At 39.8% G+C, this 20847-nt stretch overlaps 1 protein-coding gene across 3 annotated transcripts in view; it reads left to right on the plus strand.

The window, feature by feature from the left end:
* RGL1 (ral guanine nucleotide dissociation stimulator like 1) overlaps positions 1-20847 on the plus strand; it is a 277771-nt gene that overhangs the window by 168650 nt on the left and 88274 nt on the right. For all 3 annotated transcript variants that reach the window (XM_060035202.1, XM_060035213.1, XM_060035208.1), the window contains one exon: positions 16096-16304. In XM_060035202.1, coding sequence (XP_059891185.1) covers positions 16096-16304 — 209 coding nt within the window. The remainder of the gene's footprint in view (positions 1-16095; positions 16305-20847) is intronic.

The raw sequence follows: 20847 nt of genomic DNA on the forward strand, positions 1-20847 counted from the left end.
CATGGTTTATTTTGGACACAACAACTGTGTATACAATTTCCCTGGCTCAGTATAATTTAAGTTTCTTAACCTTACAAGTTATAGAAGTGACTCAGGAGAGCTTTTTCATGTGATGGGAAAGTCCCCCCACTTTAATTAGCGTGCCCAGGCAGTATGGGGTTATGTAATAGGTATTCATGCAGCTCCGTTCGTTACATAACGTAATGGTCGCTCACAACCAGATACTTAAATCCATCTCACATTCAGAACCATTGTGCCCACTTGCAGAGACAGTGCTTTCTTTGTTTGCACCAAATAAGCAGCTAGTGATTATTAGCTTAGCTATTAAGTTAAATCACATTCCTGGAAAGGGAAATGTTGCAGCTTTTTTTTTTCTTTTAAATGGGAGAGGAGAATGCATTTTTGAAAATCCAAACATACAATTACTACTGGCAACATGACCATTACACCTGTTTGACAAGAGAAGTTTATGTTTTGTTTGATTAAGACAGTTATAATTTCCCAGAGCCCCGTGACCTCTGTCGTGTTAATACGAAATCTAAACATTTATGTTCAAGTAGTTTTGGCGACTTGGAACAGCTATGTCGTAATTTGTCTACGGTGGCGTCTTTTCCCTCCCAGTACCCCATAGAGGGAATTTTGACTTGCCGTTGAGTATAGGACCTGAGAGTTGGTGATTCATTCACAGAACCTGACGTGGAGTCAGTCGGCTCTCACTATTTGATGTGTGTGGCATGAGGGGCAGAGGGCAGTACCTGGGGGACCTTCCATGAGCACCTGGGGGTCCGACCTGCTGGAGCCACGTGGCACTGCTCCTTGAATGTGGCTTTGGAGTCTGAAGGGTCCGGGCTGGACTCTGGCCTCTGTCAATTTCTAGGAATGTGACTGGGTCAGTTACTTAGCCCCTTGAGCCTTCAGTGTCCTCATCTATAAATTGGGATTATTGTGAGAATCAAATGAGATTGTGTATATACAAGAGCTTTGAATATTAGGGCCACACAAACGCAAGATAACATTATTCCCAGTCTGAGCTTTTCTAGTCAGAAATGGACTTGTATAGTAGCACTGATTAACTTATGCGTTCATTTACTCTGATCTGCTCCTGTCAGGAACAAGTCAAAGTAAGTGTATGCTTGTGCTCTGAATAAAACTAATAGCAGTTGATGACTATGGAGAAAGAATAAAATCAGTCCCTTGCTATAGGTAAGGGAGAAAGGGAGCTGGAGAGGAGAGTGGTACCACCAAAATTTTAGAAGAGGGAACTCATGCCCAAGTAAAGGCAGAGGATTTTACTTCAATCCTGGTTTATTTCATTTGATGATCATTGGAATTCCTCTGGCATTATTACTGTGCTTCTTAATCATTGAAGTTTATTATAATAATCTAGGACTAACTGCTGATTTCCCAGTTACAGGGAGCTGCATTTTGTAGGTTGGAGGTTGGCTCCATGAATCTGCTTTTGACAAGTACCTCAGGTGATTCTGATGCAAGTGGATCACATTCCACATTTTGAGAAACCTTTGCATTCTTTAGCAGTCTTTTAATTGAATCCTTTCTTATTTCCTGCAGTTCATTCTTCTTGTAGATCCATGTTATATTTGATCATGGTATACTTCCCTGCTTAAAATCTTTTAGTGGCTTCCCGTTCTTCTCCTGGCTAAGCTTGTCTCCTGCCACCCTACCTACCCTGGCTCCCTCTCCTTTGGCCACGTCAGCTTCTCTTTATCCTCCAGGATGCCAGGTTTCTTTCCTCCTTCAGGGCATTTGCATGCAGTTCCTTCACCTGAAATATTCTCTCTCTCAACCTTTGCCTGGTGAACACCTGCTGATTGTTCTGATCTCTGTTTCCTCGGTGAAACTTTCCCTGATCACCAGGACACAGTCTGATCCCTTTACCTTATGTTCTTTTAGCACCTTTTTATGGAGAGCTGTGATCTCTCTTGGCATTAGATAGTTAATTGTTAAATTATCTGTTTAGTATTTGTCTTCTCTGCTTGAATGTTGGCTTCATGCAGATAGAGACCATGTCTGTGTTCACTTCTGTATCTGCAGTGTCTTATAATATAGCAACTTAAGCATAGTAAAAGCTCACTAAATATTTCGGAATAAATGAATGAATGAAAGTAGGATTTGTGGTAAAGCTGCAGTCCTCTAGACCTCCACTGAAGAGGGTTTAATGCCTGGGATAGCAAGTTAGCCTTGTTATAAGGAGGAAAGCACCCTTACTTAGCATTCTAGAATGCGACGTTAGAGCACTTATTTGTTTCAGTAATACAAACTTACTATAAATTCAGGGACCTCAAACAGCGTTCTTAGTGTTCAAGGCTTAGAACCTGGCACAGAAGAAAGGGGACGTTAAAAGGCTTCAAATAAACTCCTTACTTACTTTATACCATGTCTTTCATGCAGGAAGTATTGGAAGCTTCTTGGTAGTCCAACACCTCATAAGTAAACTTGTAGTGTATTTACACTTACATTATGTAGCTGGTTGATTAGCTTGTGTATTCATTTCCTCAGATACTCCCAGTTGGGGCTGCAAGAAGTCAAAACAAGAGCATATTCCCACTCTTTGTTTTCAAAGCAAGAAATTGGTTCAGTGGCATTTACATCTGACAGAACAGTGAGGACAGTGTCAGCCTCAGAGAACGAGAGATCCTTGTGATGTGTAGTTTGATTCAGGGACTCGATCTTGATGAATTCTGGAGAAAAAAAACCCCATGACTTCAGTAATTTTTTTTTTGCTGTACGCGGACCTCTCACTGTTGTGGCCTCTCTCGTTGCGGAGCACAGGCTCCGGACGCGCAGGCTCTGTGGCCATGGCTCACCGGCCCAGCCGCTCCGCAGCATGTGGGATCTTCCCGGACCGGGGCACGAACCCGTGTCCCCTGCATAGGCAGGCGGACTCTCAACCACTGCGCCACCAGGGAAGCCCTTCAGTAATTTTTATAATCATGATAACCAAGTATGGAATTAATGGAGACTCAAAAAAAGCTCCAAATAGTCATTTTGAGAATTCACTGTAGTTCTCAACTGCTGTGAAGAGATAGAAACAGTTAACTTTGTTTACCTAAGATTTTTTAGTTCCGAGGAGAGTTTGGCATTCTTCAATAGATCTATGGAGTATAATCAGCCTTTCGTTCAGATTTTTAAATGATTTGCCATTTAATTACAACATTGTTTTTCACTCATTACAACAAACATCTACTGAGCACTTGTGTGTTAGACATTATTCTATACCCCAGGGATATAGTAGTGAACAAGATAGATAAGAGCTCTGCTGTTGCAGAATTTACAGACAGTAAACATGCAAACAAGTCAGGGCTATAAGGCAGTTAACCTAGATGACATGATCTGGCCTGGCCGGGGAAGATGGGTAGTGGGACACCGGAGGGATGGTCCAGGTGGTGTATCTGAGGAGATACCGCTTGATCAAAAGCAGTGAATGAGGGGAAGGACCCACCAGGAGAAAATCAGGCTGAGCAGCGTGTTAGGCAGAAGGAACAAACACAAAAAAATCCTTAGGTGTGAACGAGCTTGCTGTGTTTGAAGAAGCGAAAGAAGACTGGTATGGCTGGGGCTTAGGGAGGGAGGGAGATGATTTTGGTGGTGGAGTCAGGGAGGTAGGCAGGAAGGGCCTGTGGGCCACGGTAGAGTCTGCCTATTATTCCAAGTGTCATGGGAAGCCAGCGAGAGGCTTTAAGCAGGGGAGTGACATGATCTGATTTGTGTCTTTAAAAGATTACTAGGGATGCCGTAAAAACAATTTGAAAGGGTATTTACCTTAGCAGTCCAACTCAGAGGTGATGAGCGAGCATTGTATACTTTTATTGTGTATGGACAGACTTTTCTTGTGTGTATGTACATATTTTTTTATTTGACTGAATTTAGAAGAATCAAGAAAAACGTTACTTAGGGAACATAGTATCATTAGATAGATTTGTTAGATGAAAAACTCATTTTTATCTTAAAAACATATTTATTTAAGATTCTTGAAGTACTTATTGATGTGGTTATAGGCTAATTTCTGGAGCTATAAATATTCACGTGACTAGACTTTGCCTTTAACAATTTTATGGTCTAGCGGAGGATGCCTGTCAGTAAACAAATGCTTACAACATACTATGGAAAGTGTGTTTGGCTATTATAAATGAAGCTGCTGTAAATGTTTCTGTCCCTGTCTTTCGGTGGGCATAATACTCGTATCTTTTAGGAATGGAATTGCTGAGTCATAGGATAGGCATGTTTAGCTTTGGCAGGTACTTGGACTTTATTCTGAAACTAGGATTTGTGCTTTAGAAAGATGATTTTAGCAAGACTAGAGGCAAGTGAAACAATTTAAGTGCTTGTTATACATACCCAGTTAAGAAATGAGGTCTAAATTAGGGTAAGACAGTGAGGATGGGGAAGAAGAATAGAATGAAGAGATATTTAGGGAATGGGACAGGTTGGATTTTGGAGGTGAGGGGGAGATAAGTCGGGAATAAAGATGATTTGTAGGTTTATGACTTGGACCATTAACGAAGTCAGAGCTAGAGAAGGGGTGAGATTTTAGAGGAATAAAATGAGAGTTTCTTTTTGTACACGTTGAATTACAGTTCCTTATGGATTATCCAGGTGGACGTGTAGTAATTGGAAATTCATGTCTAGAATTTAGAAGGAAAGTAAGAACTGGAGTTAAAGATTTGGGAATTAGTATAATATTTGTGTTAGGTGAAACGGGGGGTGGGGGCAGTGCGTAGTATATATGGAATGGCCAGAAAGAGAGTATAGACTAAGAAGGAAAGAGGCTTGAGGTTGGGAATGTTTCCATACTGATGGTAAGTGAAGGACCAAGAACTAGTGACCCACCTGTAGTATCACAGGAGACCCTTGAAGGAGATGAAATAGAATTCTGGTTAAGTGTGACTGTGGGTCCATACCACTTGGACTTGAATCCTGGCTTTGGCCACTTTTAGCTGTGTGCCCTGGGACAAGTCACTTAGCCTCTCTGGGCCTCACTTTTCTGTAAAATATCTGTAAAATGGGGATAAGAGATTTATCTGCTCTCTAAGGTTATTATGGGGCACATAGAAAGCACTTAGAATTATTGATTGTTGTTGTTGAGAAGGTGATGTTTGTAAGCACAAGGGGCAGACAGTTCCAGGCAGGATCCACAGTGCCAGTTCTGCAGGCAGCATTTCCATGGGATCAACAACCAGGTGGAGGAGTAATGAGGGCAGAAGTAAACTCTGTAGACCCATGTAATACCTTCCCTTCTTGTGGGAAAACCCATTGAATTTCATAAGGTAAACACATAAGAAAGATCACTTGGTTTGCTTGAAAGCATCTCAGGCCATTGACTAAGTGTCAATAATACCTTAGTTTACTATGTAGTTCTTTTATCTCAAGCGGTTCAAAGCTTATCCCACATTTTTTGGGAATCATCCATGCAACATCAAGGTGAGTAAAGGAAGGTAAAGGTAAAACTGTTCCCACTTTACAAATGAGGAAACTAAGACTAAGAGAGGCCACACGACTTTGTCTAAGCTTTATATTGGTTAATCAACTTCTCCTTTATCCCATCAATAAACCTTGCTCATCTTTGGTTTTTGCATTGTCAAACACAGTATTTCTCAAAGAGTAATCAGTAGATCTTCTGCATTTAAAATTATCTGGGATGCTGGCTAAAATGCAGATCCCTTGGCTTTATTTTAGGTCTACTGATCAGAATCTCTGGAATATGCACTCAGGGATCTGATTTTACCCAGCATCTCAAGTGATCCTCCTGAAAACTGCTTAGTGTGTTCAAGGAAACAGACAAATTCCAAGATGTACATTGTTTTTAGTGACATCTTTTACCAAAAAGATCTTAAAATATCTTATATTCAGAAACTCAAACGACTATAACTAAAACTTTAGAAGCTTTTCTGAACATACAGTCTTTATGAAGTTGAGTAGTGCCTTTGGTTAAAAATAAAACTGATTCGATCTATACAAATGAATGACGCAGTCCATTGGTCTGTTACCAGAGCATGGCTGGAGGTGTCGCAGAGAAGCTATGGCTGAGGACTGTATATATTTAATTTGGCCAGTGGTTCCATCTCCAGTTACTATTTATAGTTCTATAGCATTGATTAGAAAGAGTCACTCTCTTTATAGTCATAGCTTCTATCTATTTGCGTGTCATGGTAAAATCAGCCATATCTCTCTGTGGTATTCCTTGCGGAGTAGCTTTAAACTCTCAGGACTGGGTAATTTGAAGACTCTGACTCTAGGGAATGGGCTTCATAAGACCAAGCCCAGATCCAGTCATGACGGCTCATCCATCTGCTTTCTTCTCCTTTAGTTGCAGAGGAAGGGGACTTTTCTGTGCAAGTCAACATCTTGTTGGGTTCTCTGTTGTTACCTTGGCTTTCAGCAGTCACGTGAGTAGGAACTCAACAAATAGATGTTGAATGAATGGATCCTCTCAAGTGTATTTAGGAAATAACAAAAGCAATTAAATTAGAAAGAGTTATTCTAGCTCACTGCTGAGACAAACAGAGGGCACTAACAAGTATTTGAAGATTAATTGACCTGGAACTAGAAAAAGAATCTAGTTCCATGCCTTCCTTATGAAGGCATGGAAGTGGAAGCTCAGGGTTGCAAGAGACCTTTATCCCCATCAGTGCTGAAATTCTCTCTGTAAGGCCGCTGCTTATTTACCTGGCATTTATTTAATTTATTAAATATTCACTGATGTTAAGCTCTACACATCGTTCCTTCCATCCCATTAAATGAAAAAATTCACATTCATATAACCTCTACTGTTAAGTTTTCAGAGTATACTCTTTCATTTCTTTTGTAGATTCCCTTAGCCCCTCGTTTGGATTCTTTGCGTAATGGGAGCTCTTTTAATACTCTTTTTCCTAACTGACATCAAGAGTGGGTCATGAGCCATGGGAATGATGAGCATGTTATTAGGAAGATAAATATTTTCTTTACAACTGACATGCCTACTTTTTTACATATATTTTTGACACATTAAAGTCTAGTGGACAACATGGTTCTCTTTTCAAAAGTTTCTGTTTGCTTGGGGAAATTGGATCTGTGTTTTTGCCAGGTATCAATTCTCTCTATCCTCTGCCCTCTCCTCTATCTATTTTTATTAAGTGTCAGCGCCACTTTGTCTGGCTATATCGCATAACCAATCATATTGTCATTTTGCTTTCATTTTCCTTTCTTTCTAAAAATATGAGGCAATTGTCTCATGACTAGAGAGATTTATAAACCTAGCAGGTAGGAAAACTAATTAATAATCTGGAAATTAGATTATTAATGAGTCCTCCTGCAACCCCCAGGGATCCTACACTGTGTTATCCAGTAACTTCTCATGCAACTTACTGACCTTGTTCTCCTGGCATCTTTTGGAGCCCTTGAGCGAAGTCATTCATCTTTCTTGGACTTAATTTACCCATTTAAGAAACCACAATAATGAAGGGGAAGTTTCATTTTCCTCCAAAGAGGGTGTTTAACACAAAACAGTATTTTTTAAAAAAATCTTTAGGTGTTAAAGATCTCAGTCCATGTCAGGAAGTAAGAGGGATAATGCCAGAGAATATTTGCTGTCATAAGACCTAATTTTGGTGAAAGTAATTGGGGTAGGGGAAAGAAAATGAAAAGAGAGGGATTTTAGTATGACATACAATATTTTCTTTTACCTGTAGAATCCTGAATAGTTCTTGTAACCGTTCAACATGCTTTCAGATCTATTATCTAATTTTATCTCTTTCTTACAACAGTGCTGTGAAGTATGGAGATTCTAGTCTTAGGTGTACAAATAAGGAGACTGAATACCCAATACTGTGTCACTTTGCGTTTTATTTATTTATTTTTGCGGTACGCGGGCCTCTCACTGTTGTGGCCTCTCCCGTTGCGGAGCACAGGCTCCGGACGCGCAGGCTCAGCGGCCATGGCTCACGGGCCCAGCCGCTCCGCGGCATGTGGGATCTTCCCGGACCAGGGCACGAACCCGCGTCCCCTGCATCGGCAGGCGCACCCTCAACCACTGCGCCACCAGGGAAGCCCTCACTTTGCGTTTTAATGCAACACGCTGTAGTAGAAAGACAGGGCTAGTTTTATATTCTGACTCTGTCAGTTATGCTAATTGGCTGGCTAACCGGGTGAGACAGCTCACTTCTCCAAACCTCAGTGTCCTCAAGTCAAGTAAGAGTAATTCCTATACCCAAGGATTGTTACAAGGATTCAGCATCTAACCCATAAAGGCTCCATAAATATCTGTTAACCCTCTCTTCCTTTTTATTCAGGGCATAAGGATGATTCTCTTAGAATTAATTTGCAGCTTATGAATAGGAAAACCTGTTTTTAAAAAAGTCAGGTTACTTCGGTGTATCTTTCAGAGAGAGGTCAAGATAAACTAAATCGGTCTTCATACTTTGCCCTAGATTGGATCACCTGATAGGATGCTTGAAAGATACCTTGTCACTCTGTAGGTAGCCAGTTCTACAGGCCCGTGCATGATCTTGGAATACTACCTGTGCCAAATGCAGCGCTGAGGGTAAAGTGCTTGCCAGGGACTCTGTGTCCCAGAGTTTCGTGGGAGCTGTAAAGTGCAACCGTACATTGGAATTCATAAGCTCACATAGGCTTGAGAGATTCATTTTTGGAGCAGAAAAGGAGGAAGCTGGATAGTCATTCCTCAAATTCTGAAACCCAGGGGAATAATGATTTTGCTGGCGTTTTGATAATGGGGCTTGATTTTTATGCTTGTATCGTAATAGGTGATAATAATAGTGGGAACTAAATGTTTACTTTGCTTAAAACTGAATTTATCCCATAGGAAAGTGGGGAGGATAAGAGATTCCTTAATGTGGTGTGCAGAAGAAGAATCAAGCTAATGATTCAGTTAGGAAACGTCAGGCAACTGCCACCCTCTGCTCCCGCAAAGCCTGGTGAAGGAACACTTTACATCTCAACAGGAGATGAAGCCCCGTGGAACTGTCAGTGGGATTTATGGAGGGCTGGGAAAGCTGTTGGGCTGTGAGGAAGCCTTTCCATTCAAAGCAGGCTTCATTCACAGAGAATATTAGGTCCCACAGAAGCTCACTACTCCCTGCTGACCTTTTCAGACAGAGGTTGGCTCGGTTGCACAAACACAGAATGAGTTCCAGAAAGCCAGGGCGCCTGTTAACCTATGACCTCAGCATAGGAAGACCTTGGGCATTTGAGGTCTGAATGTGTGAGACAGGAGGGAGCTGTGAATTTTGCAAGTTCACTCTGGACACTAAAAATCCTGTGTGACAATTTGTGATGTAATTTGGCACGTGCAGCGGTGACTATTTTAGTTCAAACCTCCCTCCCCCCATATTTGTAAATCCTTGAACTTCTCAAAATAGCATGTGATTTCTTCATTTTGCAAAGCCAATGACCGAGACATTGAAACTTTAAGTTATTGCCCTAGGTACGATAGTAAATTGGCCTCAGAGATGGAAAGGGAAGCCGTTTAACCATCCTAATCATTAGCGTTCTGAGTTTCAAGCAGCAGAGTAGCATATAAAAGTGAAATTATTTTATTTGAAAAACAGAGTCAGCAAACTCCCTTAAATCCGCTTAATTTTTGAATCTGCCTCCTTAGAGACTCCTTAAAGGAGGAGGACCAGAATGCCAGCAGTAGGGGTTTGTGTGAGAGAAGATCCAGTCTGTTATGGGTTAACACCGGGCAGAACAGATTCACAGCCAGGAGGATGACCATTTTTTAGGAGATGGAAAACACAACTTCCTGTTTCCCCTTGGAGAGTTCCTGGACTCTTTGGGATGATCTAGGAAACTCTGCTGAGACAGGATGGCGGAAGGGACTGGGATTTCTGTCTGACAAAACACTGGCCCTTGTTTGTTATTACAGCTCTCTTAGCATTTTCCTGAGGATGAAGCGTACTCATCGTAGAAATCTGACCACATTCTAACGTGTGTGGCTTCAAGCAAAGTCAGCTCTTGGGGATCTTGTAATTTTTTTAAGAGCACGCTAATTTGTCAGGCACATGCTCCTCTACCTCTTCTCCTTTTTTCTTAGTTCAGAGGCATAATTTTCTATCTTCTGTGAGGTCAAAGGTCATGGTGACAACACACATGCCTTAACTGGAGTGGACACAGAAAGAGAAAAATGTTCTACCAGAATGAAGTCTCTCCTGAATTTGCCATTGGCATAATCTGAGGGGGACTTCTAGGCAGTGGTGTGCTGATAAATCAACTCTCCAGACCCAAAGCCCCGACTTGTAGCTAGTTTGCCAATTTCCATGGTGTAGATATTTCCACCATGACCAGATTCACAATACCAACATGATGTCATGGAACATAGGATTGAGGAATGTCTACAATCAGCTCTTGCAAGCGGGACGGGCTGGCTCCAGCATGCTGCTGGCTAGACCTCGGTATGTTTGTGTAATTAGGTGGAAGGTGCATGTGTTGGCATCTATATGAATCTGGCAGTGAAGATCACTCCTGGATTCTCTGTCCAGAAGTGCTACCACAGATCAGATGAGTGTAAATTGGCCATATGTGCAGGTGCTTCTTCTGGTGCTTGACATCTTTGCTCTTGGAACCCTCTTAATTTGGGTATTCTTCTAGATGCCATCCTCTGCCCTCTAGTCCTTTTTTTCTGTTCACTCTGCCTGGAGGGTGAAGCTGTTTTAATTGATGTGACTTCTATATATTTCCATCTTAGACCTATCCCCCTGCTTTTGGATTCTGACTGCCTGTTGGACGGTACCATTGGAAAATCCCAAAGATACTTCACATTTTACTTTTCTTTTTTTCCCCCTTTTTTTGGCCATGCTGTGCGACATGTGGGATCTTAGTTCCCCGACCTGGGTTCGAACCAGTGCCCCCTGCAGTGGAAGTGCAGAGTCCTAACCACTGGACCTCCAGGGAATTCCCAAGTTTTACATGACTAAAGTGGAATTCAGTGCCTCTGCCTCACAAGAATCTGGCTTCTCTTTCTCAGTTTTCTTTCATGTGGGTGGTATCCTTATCTTTCCAGTCACTTTCAGATGCTGCCTCTATGTAGAGTCGCTCCTGGTTCTTCCATGGTATCTGCCTATCTGTCCACCATTTTACTCATATTGCATTATAATGGTTTCTTTGTGTCTGTTTCCTCCTTCAGACTGAACATCCTGGGTGTCTGAACTGCATGCTATTTACCTTTGTATCTCTACTGTCTCGCACAGTGCCTGGCACATAGTACCGTTTGGTTAATGTGTGCCTGAATAAGTAGATGAATAAATGAGAGATCCGTTCCGTACCCTTTGTATGCACTTAGCAGCGAATTGCCAGACTTAGGAAATAAAAATACAGGATGCCAGGTTCATTCGGAAATTCAGATAAACAACAAATCATTTTTCAGTATGAGTAGGTCCTAGATACTGCATGAGACATACTTACGCTCCCAAATTACTCATTTATTATTTTTCTGAAATTAAAATTTAGCTGGGCATCCTAGCAACCCTAACCTAGCAAAAGAAGTTAGTTGACACCCAGAGTAGAAGTTCACACGACGCAGAAGCTCACACTGAGCTTGACATCACATGCCTTAAGTTTCGTACAGACTGTGCCTTACGTCTCTGAACGTCCCACGTGTAAATAGATCTCTATACTCAGATGCACTGGCCTCTCCATAACGTTCTGCTTTGTGCCATTACATACACATGTTTTTTCTTTGCATGGCAAGGACATTTAATCTAGACGTATTTGGGCAATATGGACAAATGATCAGAGTTTGTGAGTCATCTCACAGCATTTCCTATACTGTGGTGGTTTCTTATTGTTTCTGGGTGGTGGTTACAGAGCATTTGAATAGATGTTACAAAATGGACCCTTGGTGTTCTGGGATGAGCGTACAGAGAGCAATGTGCTATTCTTAAAGTTCTGTAAAACCTTGGCTCTGGGATTTAGATTTTCTTAGAGAGTTATGTGTGACTGGAAGAGTGCTCACTATTTACGTTTCTGCTCAAGCCAGGCTGCCTGAGAACTGATGTACTGAAGATTAAGCATGGCTTGGAGAAGGACTTCATACTGTCTCCAGTCTAATGAGGTTGTTTACTTAACACGTTCCCTGTTAAAGTATCAGATGACTAAAGGATTATATTGATGGAAGACAATTTTTTTAAAATTAGAAACACCCAAGTTGTGAACAGTTTACATTTTAGAATGCGAAAGAGTATATTTCTCAATGACTGGAAACACGGTTGAAACATGGCACATTTCATCTCTCACATTCTCTTTCTCTTGTTCCCCTTATGTCAAAATTGGTAATTATGGAAATTCCATGGCTAGGACAGTTGGGCAGGGTTTTAGATATTTACCCCATAGGAGTCAGGCATGTTCTCTTAGGAAAAGCTGAATTCTAATGGCAGAAGGATTGGCCAAAAAAACAATTATGAAACATTCTTGTGGCCTCAGTATCATGATCTTGTCAGTAAAGCGATGGTCTCTGATTAAATCCAGATTGAGCTGTTTCCTGTTAGCGTGCTAACCCAGAGGGCATGCTCAGCTCTCCATGTCTTGCTCTCTAAGTCTGGGTTTTTAAACACTTGTCTGCCAAGGCTCTCCCCGCCGCCTCTCCCAACTATTCTTTTAAACTAGAATTTAAAGGTATTGAGATATTACAAACAAAAACAGACCCTAAAGTCTCTTAAGGGTCATGTAGCTATTGAATATTTTGCTGCAAAAATGAAACTACAATTTTAGCTTCTCCATTCTAACCATAGGCGTGGTGTATTTTTGTGTGTTTCACTTTTGTATAATTTTATTTCAATTCCAGTAACAAGCAGATAATTACAGAATTTTTATTTCGTAAAAATGTACTTTATCTGAATGTTGGTAAATTAAAACTCATCTTCGAAAATCTGGCCTTCCCCCTGCTATAGCAAAGAGATATTAGGGTACTTAGCAAATGTGCAGAAAATGAGAGTAAGCAAGTGCTCTGCCATCTTAAATTGCATTGTTAATTTTTGTGAGAATGACTTTAGGCATCAGAGCAATTCCTGTACTTCATTTTATGATATTGCCATTGACGCTCACCTGTTGCAATGAGAGAATGATTTTTAAAATCTAAATATTGCAGAATATTCTATTAGCCATTCTGTGAGCTCAATCATGGTTCTTCCTAATGTACAGATAAAAACACTGAGGAACAGAAACCATTAAAGGGACTTATGGGGATCAAGCATGCATACTGAGATTTTTTTTCAGAGTAAAAAGAGGAGTGAAGGGAGGCGACTGGGTTAATGAGTAACATGATTCCATTCCCAAGGGAGAAACTTGGCTTCCGGCCAAATCTGCTTTCTGGCAGGAAAAGGGACCCACTACATCAGGGTCTTTGACAAGCATTTTTCTCTGTGTTTGAATTTTTTGGCGACATCACTGCTTAGGGAAAAATCAGTTCTTTTAAATAGTTATTACTTCTAATAAGAAAAGATTTAAAGTGGAATTTGCATTGTGAGTAAAATAAAATCATCAAATTATAAAATTGGTGAGGGAACCCTGACATTGTCACAAGGTAAGGAAACTTGATTTAGGGTTAGAGCTTGAATATCTGTAGAAACTGAGAAGCCATTCCTTTTGTTGTTGTTAACATTTGAAATTGAGGTATATTTTTTAACTACTACTTTTTAGTATTATCAGACTGATCATTATGTTGGCCAGATCTTTTGAGGTGACAAAGTAAAAAACACAAAATATCCCTAAATTTGGGTAGTAAGAAAGAGATCAAAGGAACATAGATTTTTTTTTTTACATTAATTTTTGTTGGAGTGTAGTTGCTTTACAAGGTTGTGTTAGTTTCTTGCTGTACAGCAAAGCGAATCAGTCATACGTATACATATATACACCTGTTTTTAGATTTCCTTCCCATTTAGGTCACCACAGAGCACTGAGTAGAGTTCCCTGTGCTATATAGTAGGTTCTCATTAGTTATCTATTTTGTACATGGTAGTGTATGTATGTCAGTCCCAATCTCCCAGTCATCCCTTCCCCCTCTTTCCCACTTGGTAACCGTAAGTTTGGAACATAGATGTTCGAAGATAAAAATTAACATTTTATTTTATAGTGTCTTGATTTTTCTTTTTTTTAAGTAAAAAGTGGCATATGTGATTTAAGTTTGAAATGCGTCACAGTGACTTACTAAGCTAACATTTTCCAAAGTATGTTCATTCTGATGTTCTGCAAGATGCTGTGAGACTAAAGGGAAATCCATTAGAAAATGTCATATACCATATCCTTCTTTTGGAGTTTCATACCATGTTAACATGTTAAAAACTTTAAGAAATTCTACAACAAAGAAGTATACTGGACTTCGTTTAACTCTATAGTTTCCAAACTTGACTCCAGGACCTTTTGTTTTGGAACTAGCGTTTGTTTTACAGCACACACTTAGGACAACACTGTACCAAGTAATTAAGAACATAATTAGACTTTGAAACCATATATATTCTTCATTTGTTGTTTCTAGTTAAAGTTAACTGAAGCTCCTGGAAGACAGATGGATACTATTAGGCCTATGCTAAAACTACATACAGTGTGATAAAGAATGATTGTAAGGCCATGATCTGAGTCAACAGGCCTAAGAGGCCTAAAGAAACATTTGGTATTTTGACTGAACCAGAACCCTTTCCTTGGTAAAGTAAAAGTATCTTTCAAAAATTAAATAAAGAAATCAAGTCATCCACCGCATATGCTGGAGTCTTAATATTAACTCCTGCTAGCAGTTAGCTGTGATGACATTAAGCTATTCTAAGCCCCTCCTAAAAGTGATGGCCTTGGCTTTGGTCTTACAGAAGGCAATCTTGCCTTTTAATTTCCTTCCAGTGGTTTAACTTTTGACAGGCCAGGTGAAGAAATAGCAAACATGTGACTTAATAAGCGCAATATCATCATTTAGAGGTTCGGTTCTCTCTTTTTTGCCCCTTTTCTTTAATTTTCACACGTCTGATGATTTCAATTTAGGAAAATCTGATATAAAACAATTCACACTTCAAATTCAGAGACATCGCCTGGTGATTGTTTGCATCACTTAGAATGATTATTTGCTTAGAAAAAGTTCCTCTCTGTAGGGCATCTTCCCCTATGCCTATGAAGGACAGGTTAAACTTTGAAAATCACATCGCTGTATAATTTGTTAGGCACCGGTTTATTGTAGAATGTAAGGCACACCTGTATTTTTCTTCAGTTTATTTCACTTCCCTCATGCTCAGTTTTGAAGATTTACAGATATTATCACTAATCAGTTCTTTAGTATTATGGTTTATGTCTCCAAGGTGCAGTTATACCTACCAATACTATTCACAGTTTCATTCTCATGTGATAGCTACTTTTCAGAAGGAAACGTCTTCTCTTGTACATTGCAAGTCTCCAGGAGGCAGGGGTCACGCACCCACCTACCCTTTCCATTACTCGTCAGCGATTAGCCGAGGTCTGCTCCGTACAGACACTTCTCAGCCAACTCTGTTGATTGCCAGTGACACTGAATCAGAAAGTCTATCGCCTCCCATGAACTAAAGAACATCAGATTGCGGTCAGATCTCCCTAGATGTCTGTGGAGAACATATTCCTCCCATGGCTGATTTTTTCCAGCTATCAGCATGATGTCATCTGGCTCACACAAATCTAAAAATTTAACAATCAGCTCTCCAAAGTCAGCACGATCGGTTCCGGCACGCCATTGTAGGAGCTGTCTTCGAGAATGAGTTTGAAAACTTACCGTGGAACAGTACAAACGGAGTGATTGATAAAGATTTGCTAAACTTGATCCTGGGGGTCATAGAAAGCATTCTCGACAGAATATGCCAGCAACCTAGATCTTGATAGGGAAGTAAGTAGAAGCACATGTAATCTCTACGAAGTAATACCTCTGCTTCTAGAGAGGAAGGGAATGCACATACCACCCCTACGCGCCCCCGCTCGCCCATCCCGCTCTACTACACTCACAGGTGAGAGGATTGCCTTACCTGACTTTCCTGTAGGGAAATTAAGAGTAAGGGAAAACATGCTTCCACTACTTCAATGTTTTCAGTTTTACCTTAGGGAGTCATTCCTCCTGATCAAAATCATGAATTTATTGTACAGGTTGAAGGCGACCAGCTGCCTCCGGGGCATACAGTCAGTCAGTATGAGACGTGTAAGATCAGGACCATAAAAGCTGGCACGTTGGAGAAGCTCGTGGAGAACCTGCTGACAGCTTTTGGGGACAATGACTTTACCTACATCAGCATCTTCCTGTCAACGTACAGAGGCTTTGCCTCTACTAAAGAAGTGCTGGAGCTGCTGCTGGACAGGTAAGAATCTGAAGGGGTGTGAGAGGCGACAGAAAGGTCAGGCTGTTTGCAGAGTGAAGGCATGAGGTTCTGAATCGCCTGCACTTGGTATGCTGAGAGAGGGGCGCGTGAGGAAGGGTTACCTGGAAGGAAGGACCTTTGGGACAAAGGGCATGGAGATTATTCAGGAGCTTCTTCACGGTCCATTTCTGGTAAAAATATCTCACAAAAACATCTATAAAAGAGTTAGGAGTGCCTATCATAAAGGTAGATTCAATTGTTTATAGAATTCAGTTATCATTTGCCACTCTAAAACTTTCTCCATGTTTTCATACTTTTCTAGCTTAGTCAATTAACCAGGAATCTTACTGGGTTGTTGTGAGAATTAAAAATGCTAAATGAACTATTAACAATCACCATGTATTGGCTGCTTTACGGGTATGCACAGACATATCGTCCTTGATCTATGTTGTTAAGTCATATGTTACATAGAATAAATAGAGCAGTGTGCATTATAATTCACACATTGATAACTGATAGCTGTATTTCCCCCCATTATTTTTGTTCTATTTATATAATTAAGCTTGATCTTTTTTTTTTTTTTTTTTTTTGGCGGTACGCGGGCCTCTCACTGTTGCGGCCTCTCCCGTTGCGGAGCACAGGCTCCGGACGCGCAGGCTCAGCGGCCATGGCTCACGGGCCCAGCCGCTCCGCGGCATGTGGGATCTTCCCGGACCGGGGCACGAACCCGTGTCCCCTGCATCGGCAGGCGGACTCTCAACCACTGCACCACCAGGGAAGCCCTAAGCTTGATCTTTTAAAAATTATTATTAAATTGACTTGGTATTGGGAAGAAGAAAACTGTCAGCTAAACGATTGCTTTAGGATCATGAGAGTCCTCATCCACATCCTTGTATTCTGGGGTTTCCTGCATAAGGAAGGAAGGAAGGAAGGAAGATAGGGTGTTCTGTTTGACTTAGTGAATATTGATTTTTAACTAGATTTTTTAAATTTTGAAAGTAATAGATGCTCGTGTTAAAAATTCTTATACCGGGCTTCCCTGGTGGCGCGGTGGTTGAGAGTCCGCCTGCCGATGCAGGCGACCTGGGTTCGTGCCCCGGTCCAGGAAGATCCCACATGCTGCAGAGCGGCTGGGCCCGTGAGCCATGGGCGCTGAGTCTGTGCTCCGCAACGGGAGAGGCCACAACAGCGAGAGGCCCGCGTACCACAAAAAAAAAAAAAAAAAAAAAAAAAATTCTTATACCATAGAAGGGTATAAAGAGAAACGTTAATGTTTTCTCATATTACTACTTTTTCCTAAATAACATTTATTAGGTTTTTTAAAATACGTGGAAGTAGGAAAAAAAAAATAGACACAGGCTGTAACCTAATTAGGCAGGTAACACATATTAACATTTTAAAAATAGAAGTAATCCATGTATATAAAGTTCAAACAATTCAGAAAATTATGAAAAAAAAGTAAGAAATAAAAAGAAAACATTCCTATTTCCCCAAGTCCCATTTCCAGTCCCATTCTTCCTGGATAATAACTGTAAATTATTCCTTCTGTATTATTCCCAAGTTTTTCTGGGTGTATAGAAATGTGTGTTTATATATTTTTATTTATGTATGATATTTATCATATATATTTACGATAGAAATAGAAATCATAGTACACAGTGTGTTCTGCACCTTGCTTTTTTCCCTTATGTTTATCTTGGAGATGTTTTTACTCAGTAAGTTCTTCAACATGTGTAAAGGGCTTAGAACAGCGGCTGGCATAGTGAAAGCTCAAGAAATGTAAGTCATTGTTATTTTAAAGTCAGCACATATAGATAGATTTACTATATTCTTTTTAGCGGCTTTACAGTACTTATTGAATGGAATATTCTATGGATGGACAGTTAAGCTCTCTCCAGTTTAATTTGTTTTTAAACAATGTTGCAAAGAGTGTCGTTGAGTATATATTTTCTAAGTATTTGTTGAGAACTCTATAGGATAATTTCATAGAAGAGCAACTGATGGGTCAAAACTTATAAGCATTTTAAAATGTGAAAGATGTTGCTAGACTGCCCTCCAGAAAGCTGTACCAACCACTCTCCTGTCCATAGAAAATGAGAGTGTCCCTTTGCTTTCCCTACACTCTTGCCAGCTGTATTTTCATGTCTGCAATTGAAACCATCTCTGCTATCATCTGTCCATTGAAAAGTAGCTCATTGTTTTTATATTTATGTTTCTTACATTTATGAGTGAGGTATAGCATGTTTTAAAATACTTATTGGTCATTTGTGTTTTTTGTGCACTCTCTGTTCATATCTTTATTTTGTTATCTAATTGTTGATCATCTAATTATAACTCTTTGTATATTATCAAAATTAGGTTTTTTTGCCTATCATATGTTGGAAATATTTTTTTCTAATTTGTCCCTTGGTTTTAAAAGTTGTTTACAAATATTCTTTTTTATGAAGACATTAAAAATTCTTTTTATGCGGTCATGTTTATCAGTCTTAAGAAAGGCCTTTAATAATCTAATTCTGTTATGATGTGAATAAGGTTATTGATAACAGTGAGTTTTTCTCAAGATATTTTCCTCATAGATGCATATAGAGTGAAATCGTTTGGACCAATGGTTATTGATATGTTCAAATTCAGGAACATTCACAAAACGTCTATACTTTATTATGCAGTGATCCGGTTAAGATAACTCTGGACTTCGACATAGGTGGGAAGTTCTGTAGTTTTTTTTTCACATAGCAGTACTTAAAATATTAAGCCTGGAGTATAAACCTATGGGATTAGTGAGTCATTTCTTTCATAGTTTGTTTGCTTGTATAATACCTCACACCTATAAATAGAACCTGAAGAATTACATGAATTTTCTTTCCACTGTTTCATATTTATAAAAAGGATGCAGTATGCTAACTGTTGGCAGGCAGTATGAGGAAATAGGTCAACACATCAAAAACTCCTACAAGTTTTCTTTGGAATTGGTAACCTCTTCTGCTTATGGGGTAACTCCATTGATAATAGGCCACAGATGTCCATAGTCAGTAAAAGAGTACACGTGAATTCCAGCTGCTCATCATAAATAGTGGGCCTACACACAGGAACTAGAGTGTTTAGTCTGTGGCCCATGTACATCCAGCTTTTATTTGATGATTTAAAAACATCGGTTTGTTCTCCTATCACGGTGGGTAGACATTTTTGGATTGTTAAAATATTACTAGATGACAATTGTTAAATGACAGAATCAACATGAATTCAAATTACATTTAATGTATAACTGAATGAAGAGTTAAGATATATCTTGAACTGTTTAGGTAGGCCAAGGCTTGACCTTGAATTTAATCTCATAGTCAGATCCTTTGATTCTGACATGAGTGGAATCAACACGTACTGAATGTCTATAAAATACCCAGTGCTCTGCAAGACACCATGTGGACGAAGCAGAAATTTGAGACTCGGTAAGTTCTCACCCTTGTGATGAATTTACTGTGAAGCTGCTGGTATTTAACCTCCAGGGGCCCTCACTTGCAGCACACTCTACGTAATTTATATTCATAATTTTATATTCTTTTTCTTAGAGAGGACCCCTCAGATTACCTATGCTGGCCCCACAAAACATGGATCCACCCTGACAACTTAATATTTTACTGCAGAAGATAATTACGTGCAGAAAACAAGTAGACAACTACTTAAAATGGTGTAATAGTGAAACTCTGACATGTTCTACAGAAGTTCAGAGAAATAAATCCCACTTATTATGCTTCCTCTGCAGAAATTTGGATTTGTCCATATATGTACAAACTTCATTATAAATATTTCTTCCCCATTCCATTTCCTACTCTCTCTTATATCCTATGGCCAAATGTTAATCTTTGATTTTAACCAGAATGCAGATTCTGTGAAACACTCGGTTCTTAAATTGGTTGTCGGGGGTTTTAATGTCTGTAATTGGGAGGTAAGCAGTAAAGCTGCATGAACTTGCCTTTTCTGAAAATAAGCTAGATACTCTATTTTATTAGTAGTAAATTGTGGTAGACTTGTTTTTGGGTCTCTGGTGTTCTGATGTTATTTTTAAAATGATTTCTCTTGGATTCTTAATAGTAGATTACTTATCCTTTGTGAAATTAACACCGAGAAGTTATTACGGGATGTGCTAATCCTAACCAGTCATGAATGAATTGAAGGCAGATGCTGTGGCACTTATTTCCCTCCAGAGAAAAGTATATTTGAAATCAAGCTTTGATTTTTCTTAAGACTTCCAATCGTGTGGCTTTTCTCATATGGAACTGTTTGCTTTCTGTGATTTAAAAATATTTTTAATAGTTCTTTTCATTTTGCTAATATGAGCCTTTGTGATTGACCAGTGGACAGTGGTTTGAAGTCATATATGGCTAATTCCTTGTGTTTGCTTTATCCCTTACTTGGGGGCGATCAGCAGTTAACAAGAAATCCTGTTTTCTGTGCTTCTCACTGTGGCTCAGAGTTAATTCTAGGGCTCATTGGCTTCCTTTTATCCTAAGAGAAAGTTTGAGTTGTGGTTTAGCTGTGTTGGGGCTTC

This window comes from Delphinus delphis, chromosome 1 (assembly GCF_949987515.2).
Source record: "Delphinus delphis chromosome 1, mDelDel1.2, whole genome shotgun sequence".
Taxonomy (NCBI): domain Eukaryota; kingdom Metazoa; phylum Chordata; class Mammalia; order Artiodactyla; family Delphinidae; genus Delphinus; species Delphinus delphis.